This window comes from Gavialis gangeticus, unplaced genomic scaffold (genome assembly GCF_001723915.1).
Source record: "Gavialis gangeticus isolate Ggan-Ray unplaced genomic scaffold, GavGan_comp1, whole genome shotgun sequence".
Lineage (NCBI taxonomy): Eukaryota > Metazoa > Chordata > Crocodylia > Gavialidae > Gavialis > Gavialis gangeticus.
In genome coordinates, this window is record NW_017728996.1 from 11,557,987 (window position 1) to 11,566,027 (window position 8,041).

The 8,041-nt window shown below is 47.8% G+C and overlaps 1 protein-coding gene and 1 long non-coding RNA gene across 4 annotated transcripts in view; one reads left to right on the plus strand and one right to left on the minus strand.

The window, feature by feature from the left end:
• The window catches only part of NR2F2 (nuclear receptor subfamily 2 group F member 2), a 6,394-nt gene extending 3,481 nt beyond the window's left edge, over positions 1-2,913 (minus strand). Inside the window, exons 1-2 of one of the 2 annotated variants that reach the window (XM_019504026.1) lie at positions 2,484-2,913; positions 232-780 (exon numbers count right to left, since the gene is read on the minus strand). In XM_019504026.1, coding sequence (XP_019359571.1) covers positions 232-780; positions 2,484-2,913 — 979 coding nt within the window. The remainder of the gene's footprint in view (positions 1-231; positions 781-2,483) is intronic. The other variant, XM_019504027.1, reaches the window with a different exon arrangement.
• Positions 2,914-5,397: 2,484 nt separating this feature from the next.
• Positions 5,398-8,041, plus strand: part of LOC109288481 — a 61,852-nt gene continuing 59,208 nt past the window's right edge. Inside the window, exon 1 of one of the 2 annotated variants that reach the window (XR_002095149.1) lies at positions 5,398-8,027. This is a non-coding gene — a long non-coding RNA (uncharacterized LOC109288481). The remainder of the gene's footprint in view (positions 8,028-8,041) is intronic. The other variant, XR_002095151.1, reaches the window with a different exon arrangement.

An 8,041-nucleotide genomic window follows, 5' to 3' on the forward strand; every position in this document is an offset into this window, starting at 1 on the left:
CCCCCCCCCCCAACACATACACTCCCTCTCTGGCTAAAACTAGGGTGCTCACAACAGAGGCCTGCCCTGGGAGAACACATGTTTTGCACCGGAGGCATGCAGCACTTGGCCCTGGTGGGGTCCCCAAGTCTGTAAGCACTTTGCAAAGAGGGACCAGGATTAAAAAAAAATGAAATCAGGGGGATGGGGAAGGGGGGCAAGGAGGGAAGGGCACATCGAAAGGCTGCCTACCTGAGGTGAAGAGGACTATGGCCTTTAAACAGCTATATTCTGCAGAGTCGACATGCAATGCTTTCAGTTTTTCTACTTGCTCTTGGAAGATTCGTATGTGGTCCATAAAGGCGACCACTCGGTCAGCAGACATTGGCGAAGCGTGGAGCCCGGCGGCGGCCAGGAGAGGAGCTACGTGGAGGGGCATGGAGCACTGGGCAGCGTTGAGCACAAACAACTCACTCCAGGTCAGCCTGAGCAGGGCCACCTGGTCTGTGATCTGGAGGTCTGGGAAGAAGGGGATATTCCTGGCCCACTCCACCGCGCTGAAGAGCATCCTAGCTGCCAGTTCACAAATGTTCTCGATGCCCATGATGTTGTTGGGTTGCATGCATTGACTGCCAAAGCGGGAGGTCGGGTAGGGCTCTGCTCTCAGAAGAAGGGAGATATATCCGGATAGGTAGGAATGGCAGTTGAGAGGGTCCCCATTTGTCAAGGCGAACTGCCCATGAGTTGGCTGTGTGGGTGGCAGTCTGCCCCTCTGGACGGCTGCAGTAAATAAAGAAGAAACTACAGCTATTAATATCTGAATTGCTACCAGCGGCTCAAAAATCATCGTCATCATCAGCATTATTATCAGGGGGAGGAAAAAAAAAATAATCAAGGCTGCTTTTGTGTGCGGTGAAAAGTCAGCTAGAGGGGAACATGCGATGGCCAGGCACAGCTCAGCCTGGCTCCGGCGTTCCCGGGTGAAGTAAAAGCAACAATAAAAGCTGAGCATTGCTGTAATACTTGCCTAAAGGCTGCAGCTCTGCACTGCATTAAGGGCACTACCACATCCTCAGATCCTAAACACACAAGAAGGCGATTATTTGGGGGGGGGGGTTGGGGGGGGGGTGCATGTGTCTTTGTGTGTGTGTGTGTGCGTGTGTGTGTGTCTTTATTCCAGCTGAACAGCTGATATTGCTGATTGATTTGAGGCCGGGACGGTGCACACACTCTGATGGCAGCAAAATAACACAGCGCTGGTCCCAGCCCGCGTCCATGGAAAGGGAGGGGGGGGGGGGTCATCCTTTAAATTAAAAAAAAAAGGAAAAGAAAATAGGGGGACACACGCACACGCACACAATCGCATCGCGGCAGACACGCGGGGCTCCAGGAGAGGCTGAGCCGGGGTCTTTCAAGGCACCTTCCTCAGCTGCTCCTGGAAAGTGGGCCTTTCATTTTGCTAATAAATTTACATGGTGACAGCGAGAGAAAAGGAGAAAGAAAAGGGGCCGAGAGACAGAGATGCAGCAAGAAGCGAGAGGCGCTCCAACGGGCTTGATTTATCTTTGTTATTTCACGTATTACAAGGTTAGTTACTCTTGCAGAAACACAAAAGGGGGGAGAAAAAGAAGAAGAAGAAGCAGCAGCAGCCAGGCAGTCCCGAGTCCCCTAACCCTTAACCTACATAGCGGCGTCCAGACACACAACACGCCATTGGAAAACTGAGGCTCACATTTCTCGTCTAATTTTATATCACAAAGACTCGACTTGCTCGGATTAAAAACAACAACAACAACAACAACAACCACCAACCAAACAAAAAACCCAGAAAACCCACAGTCACTTGTTTGCTGCCTCCCACTCCCGGCCCTGGGTCACTCTGCCTCTCCTCCCGGGAGGAAAAATACACGTGAAAGCTTAAGCATAGTAGGGGGGGGGGAAAGGCAAGCGGATCTTTTAAAAAAAATAATCATCATAACAACCCCCCTGGCAGAGTGGAGGGCTGCAGGGATGCGAGCTGCCCTGCTGCAGGAACTGAAGCTCCCGGGCAACATTGCAATAAGGGTGGGGGGACCGAGGAGGGTCGTCTATAGACACATCCACACACATGCACACCCCGAGCCGGGAGCATGCAGGAGGCGCCGGGGGGGGGGGGGAAAAAGTAACTCCAAGTCAGAATCCACATTTCCCTGCTTCAGCAGCGGGAAACTCAGCATCTCCTTCCCATAACCCAGATCCCCCCCGACACAGCCCCCTGGCCAGGGCAGGGAGGCACCTCTGGCCCCGCACCCCCTCCCCGGCTGCAGCCACGCAAAAGTTTGTCTCACTTCTGCTTAGGGTGGGATCTTTTTTTTTTTTTTCCCCTCCTCCCCCCTTCTTAAAACAGAATAGCTATCTATCTATCACAGCAAAGAAAGACATTTGTTTTGCTTTTTTTTCTCTTTTTACAAAGGCAAACAACTATGCAGCGAGTGACAACTGGAAAACAAATGAAATCCCAATACCTTCCCGTCTCATGCCAACTTTGAGGCATTTTTTGAGGCGGCAGTACTGACACTGATTGCGGTGGTGCTGGTCAATCGGACAGTTCCTGTTGGCACGGCAAGTATAGCTCAGGTTCCTCCTTACACTCCTCTTGAAGAAACTCTTGCACCCTTCGCAGGTAAATTGGCCATAATGTTTGCCACTAGACTTGTCCCCACAAACCACACATTCAATGTGCTGCTGCTGCTGCTGCTTGTCTCCTTGGCTCTGCTGGCTTGGCTGGTTGGTCTGGGCTGGAGTGCTGGGAGGCCCTCCTTGCACCGGGGTCTGTGGTGTGTGAGGGGCCCCGGCTGGAGGTCCTTGCACTGGCGGGGCTTGAGACGGCTGTGTTCCCTGAGCTCCGGGTACATCGTCCTGGGGGTCTCGCCACGTACCAACTACCATTGCCATATCTATTGGACACCGCTTCCAAACTTCCTGTTCCCCCTTTATTTGTTAAAGTTTGTTTGCTTGGCTTTCAGCTCAGCTTTGCAAGCAGTTTGTCGCTCTCTCGCGTGGTTGCTTTTTATTTTCTCTCCTTCCCCTCCCTCTCTCTCTCAAAAAATAAAATAAAATATATATATATAGGAGAAGAAAAAGGGTGGGGGAAATGGAGGGGGGTGCAAAAAAAAAATTAAAAAGTATATATATATATATATATATATATATATATATGCCAGCAAGGTTTGGAGAACCAGGGGTGCTGGAGAAGGCGAGGGGGCCCCCCAGATTTCGAGGCGATTGTCTGGCTTAAGGACAGAAAAGTAAAGGGGTGGTTGGGGGTGGGGAGAGGGAAAGAGAGAGAGAGGGAGAGAGAGAGAGAGAGAGAGAGAGGGAGGAAAAAAAATCTCTTGCAAGATCTCTCTCTCTCTCTCTCAAAGCTGATCTGCAGCAGAGGAGTTGGAGGAGGAGGAGAGGCGAGTGTCTGGGGGCCAGATCCAGGGAAATTCACAGTCAGCCATTCAGGAAAGCCATCAAAATAAGAATGAACAAAAGGTGAAAGATGACACACGCGGCAGAAAAAAAGGCACAACTAAAAAGACTTTTCTCGGCGCAGAAAGCGGTCGCTGGCGCTGGAGCTGCTGGAAGTCCCGCTTGGAGAAACATCAACTGAGAGCAAAGCTTCGCTGCTGCTTTCTTGCTTTATTATTTTTCCCCCTCCTCTTTCCGCTGCTTCTTCTCTTTTTTCCTTTTTCCTTTTTTTTAATTTTTTTTTTGCGCTCCCCTTCTCTCACTCTCTCTCTCTTTTTTTTCCTCCTCCTCCTCCTCTTTTCTTCCCTTTATTTTTGCCGCTGCTGCTTTGCTTTCTCTCTCTCTCTCTTTCTCTCTCCTTCTGCCGCCGCGGTTGTTGCTGCCGCTGCTGCCGCTTCGCTGCCTTATGCTGCTTCTCCTTCTTTGCGAGTGGGGCTCTAGTCTTAGCGCTGTCGGTTCACACAACACATGGGGTGGGTGGAAGAAGGAGGGGGGGGGGAAGAGAGAGAGAGAGAGAGAGAGGTGGGGGGGGAGGTGGAGGGAAAAAGAGTCAACTCTCCAGCTTAGAGCCCAGGGATAAAAGAGGAGGAGGGAGGGGAGAAAAAAAAAAAGCAGGATCACAACCTAGAAGGCAGCAGCATCATTCTTCATGCGCAAAAAAAAAAAAAAAAAAAAAAAAAAAAAAAAAAAAGGGGGGGGGGGAAGTAAAAAAAAAAAAAAAAAGAGAGAGAGAGAAAAATAATAATAAAAAACCCCCAGACTGGAGGGAGAGATTAACCCCCCCCTAAAAAAAAAAAGTAACCCCCCCACAAAAAAAAAAATCCCCCAGCAAAAGAAAAGAATCAAAGTGATCAAATATGCTAAGCAGGGGGGTAGGAAGTGAATGGGTTGATAGGAGCCGGGCTGGCAGAGTGCTGAGTGCTTTCTCTGCGAGCAGCTCGCTGCGCTCTCTATATAGTGAACTTTGACACGACTGCTGCAACTTAGCACACGTTGCCATGGCGACCGCGCGCCTTATAAGGCAACAGACTGTGTTTGACTGGTCAAAAGCTCCCGGACCTCCCCTTGCCCCTCATTGGGCAGCGCAGCCCCTGCGCTGCCTGCTATGGCTGCCAGCGCCGCCCGCCGGGTCCTAGCGCCAGCGCGGTTCCCAGGCAGCTCCAACTCCGAGCGGCGCATGGAGGTGGGGGTGGGATTTATTTATTTATTTCTTTTGGGATTTTTTTTTCTTCCCCCTCCTTGACAATAGATTTTTTTTCTCCCCTGCAAAAAAACTTTCTTTTTGCATTAATTGTAAATCAGAATGGAAGGGGGGGGGGTTTGCAACAGCCGCCCCCAGAACCCCGGGTGAGCGGGGAGACCGGGATGAGCCTTTGTAGGGAGAGAACAGACTTTATTAACTCGGATCAGACAGCAGGAAAAGCAAGCAAACAAACAAAAATAAGCCCCCCCCCCAAAAAAAACCCCCAACAACCCAGATTCTGATGGTATCGTCACCTGTAAGCAAGAGTTACAGCCCGCTTGCTCTGGTCCCCACTGTGATGGTAATGTGAAGAAATAAGTTCCTGATGGATTGATTTATTTAATTGCTTATTTATTTATTTTGGCACAGGTGGGGGGTGGTGGAGGGCTGGGGAGAAAGCAGTTGTTGGTGCTACAGGAGGGCGATCAGGTTCAGCTCTTGATCACTCCAAAATTTTTTTGCGGGGAGGGTGGTGAAGGAAGGAGCTCTCAGCCCTGCTGTTCTTCAGTGACCACCCTTCTCTCTGGGTTAGGGTTAAAGTTCACAGGTATGTGGATTTAACTTTTGATTGCTCCATAAGCAAATAGGATGCTGCCCGAAAGATCACTGTGTGTCACTGAGGCTGCTGCTAGAAGGCATGCAGCCTGAACCTTAATTCAGCATCTCTCTCTCTCTAATTATTATTGTAAAATAACTCTGAAACGCAGAGAGCCATCAGCTAAAGTTTTCGCGTGTCATGCTGAATCTTGGTGTTTGCAAAGGGGGAAAGATACCTGTGTTCATGCCATGCCCGTGAATGCAATGACTTTTCTACGTATATATTAGATGGACATCTATCAATGTATACAGGCAGGCATCAGTGAATCTGGTACTTGATCACAGAATAGTTCAGTATGGACTTCATTGTTTCTGAACTGCTCTGGCATTCCAGGAGCCCTTCTTTTTTTTAGCAACCCACCCCATATACATTGGAAATAACGTACAAATACACGCCACGCATGCCCGAATAGCTAGATATTTGCACTTTCTTTCTGAGAAGCACCGGGCTTACAGAAACAGCAGCGATTTCAATCAAACACAGCATATATTACATTCCTTTAATATGCTGGGGGGGGGGGGGAGAGGATAAATCAATGCTGCTTTCTTTTTTATCAGACTCCAGCAACCTTCGCCATCACGCCACACACTTCCAGTCTATTCAACTTTTATTTTGTTCTTGTTTTTGACCAGGTATGGCTAATACATACGGATAGAGTAGCACCGTGGCTCGGTAACACAACCTCAGTACTATACAGAGGGCAACAGCAACTAGGTAACCGATCTAAGTATACTGGGGCGGCTGCTGATTTGCCATTGCATGGAGGTAGTCAACATTTCTTCCTGAATACGTGCACTCAAGCCCAGAACAGACCAGCGGCTGCACAGACAGCAAAATGCAAAAATGCGCAGATACAGTCCCTTCTCATAAAAAAAAATAATCTCTATTTAAGGCATTTTGGACTAGAGAGTTGGACTCTTATGTTCCCAAGCAAGTGCAAACACAGGGACCCAGATGCATAGGCGACTATATAGAGGATTAATTGCTGCAATCGCTCTCCCCCTCCACTTCTTCTACATGCACCCCCCCCCCCTTTCTACCGCAGAAATAATATATGTCACTAAAAAGCCGCAGGTGCTGAGATGATTGGAAAGTTGTAAAAAGCACCTACACTTGACCATGTCCTGTTTATAAACCTGGGATATAATAAGATCCCATCAACAAAGATGGGCTGCTGGTCCGTTTCAAAGGCAGGCTGTACACTTCCAATTGATCCTGATGTGGCAACATAAACCCTGAACTTAAACAATGATCAAGGGAGGATGGAAAAGAAACAGGGGGAAGGGAAAAGCTTTCGCCGGTAAAGTGGGGAGAACAGCCTGCTGGCTTCCAAATCTCTCAGACACGAGAGGGGGGACGACGCATTTTGGCTCACAACCTAGACTGCCTCGCAGGTTCCTGGGGAATGTTTTGAAGAGGGGAGGGAAAAAAAGGTTTTCTGTCTCAAATCTTATACATTACACAAGAACAATTCAAAATCACAGGGAAAACACGAGTACCTTTTTAAGCACAGACAAGCGGGTTTCAACAGCATTTACATTATGAGTAGTTTAAATGTGTGATCGTAAAGAAAGAAAGAAAGAAAAAAAAGCCAGTGATACATACTTAAAAGCTGCAGTGCACCCTAATTGCTTAAACCATAATGAAGAATGCGCCAGATTAACTATTTGCTCCTCGAAGGATGCAACAATATAACTATCTATTAACGCCATTAGATGGTTTCCTATTTATTTTGAAAACAGCCCTGCCAAGTGAGCTGATGTGGAATAGATGAATGTAACGCTGAGCTGTAGCTAATTTTGCTAAATAATATTTGAAAGCTGAGTGCATCGCAGATAAATGAAGACTCTCAGACGTCCTTATCGGAGATCAGTTCACAAGAGAAGCAGCAATTTTTTTTTTAAAGTAGGATTGTATTTTATGGTATTGACTTCTTTTTTAATAAATCCTTCCTGCCATCTTTCTGCAGATGTAAATTTATTTTAATGAGCTGGAGGGGGAAGGTTTATTTTGCTAAAATAGAGGTTGTGAGAGCGTCAGTGGAAGTCTTCGGGCGGTGGGAAGGGGGGAGCTGGGGGTCCCCCCTCCCCCCTTGGCAAAAAGTTGCTCCCCAGCCCTTTAATTCTGTCTGGATTAAATCGCAATATGAATACAGCATCGAACAAATGCTGAGTCTCTCTCTGAACTCAGTGGAAAGCAGTTACGTCTAGCAGAATTCAATGAATTCCTCTTCTCCCTCAATGTAGTATGTGTGTGTTTTTCTCTTCCACCACACTGAAGTTCCATGAATAGGGAAAGTGGCTCCTATTGTGTGCCTCTGAACTTCCAAGTCAATGCAATTTTTAACCACTGGCTTGTGGTACTTTGAAAATCACCAGGGGCTGTCAGAGTTGGGTCCTCTGAAAAATTTACAGTGCTAAATCAGAGCATATGCTGGGAGAGAGGGAAAAAAATGCTTAAGATTGGAGCAAGTACAGTATCTGGCTGCCCCCTAGTGTAAGACTCTTATCTGCCTAAAATTCAACTTTCAAAGAAAAGGATCTCTTAAAGGGAAACGACTTTTGGCTCACGTATGCAAGCGAGAATGAAACTTCTGTACATTTTAATCTGATTAATACCTAAGGATTTCAGATTAATTGACTTGGGCACTCCTGGACCGGACTCTAACATTTCTGCTGCAGGGCTCCCTTCAAGAAGCCCTGTATTCAATAGGTATTTTTAAAGGG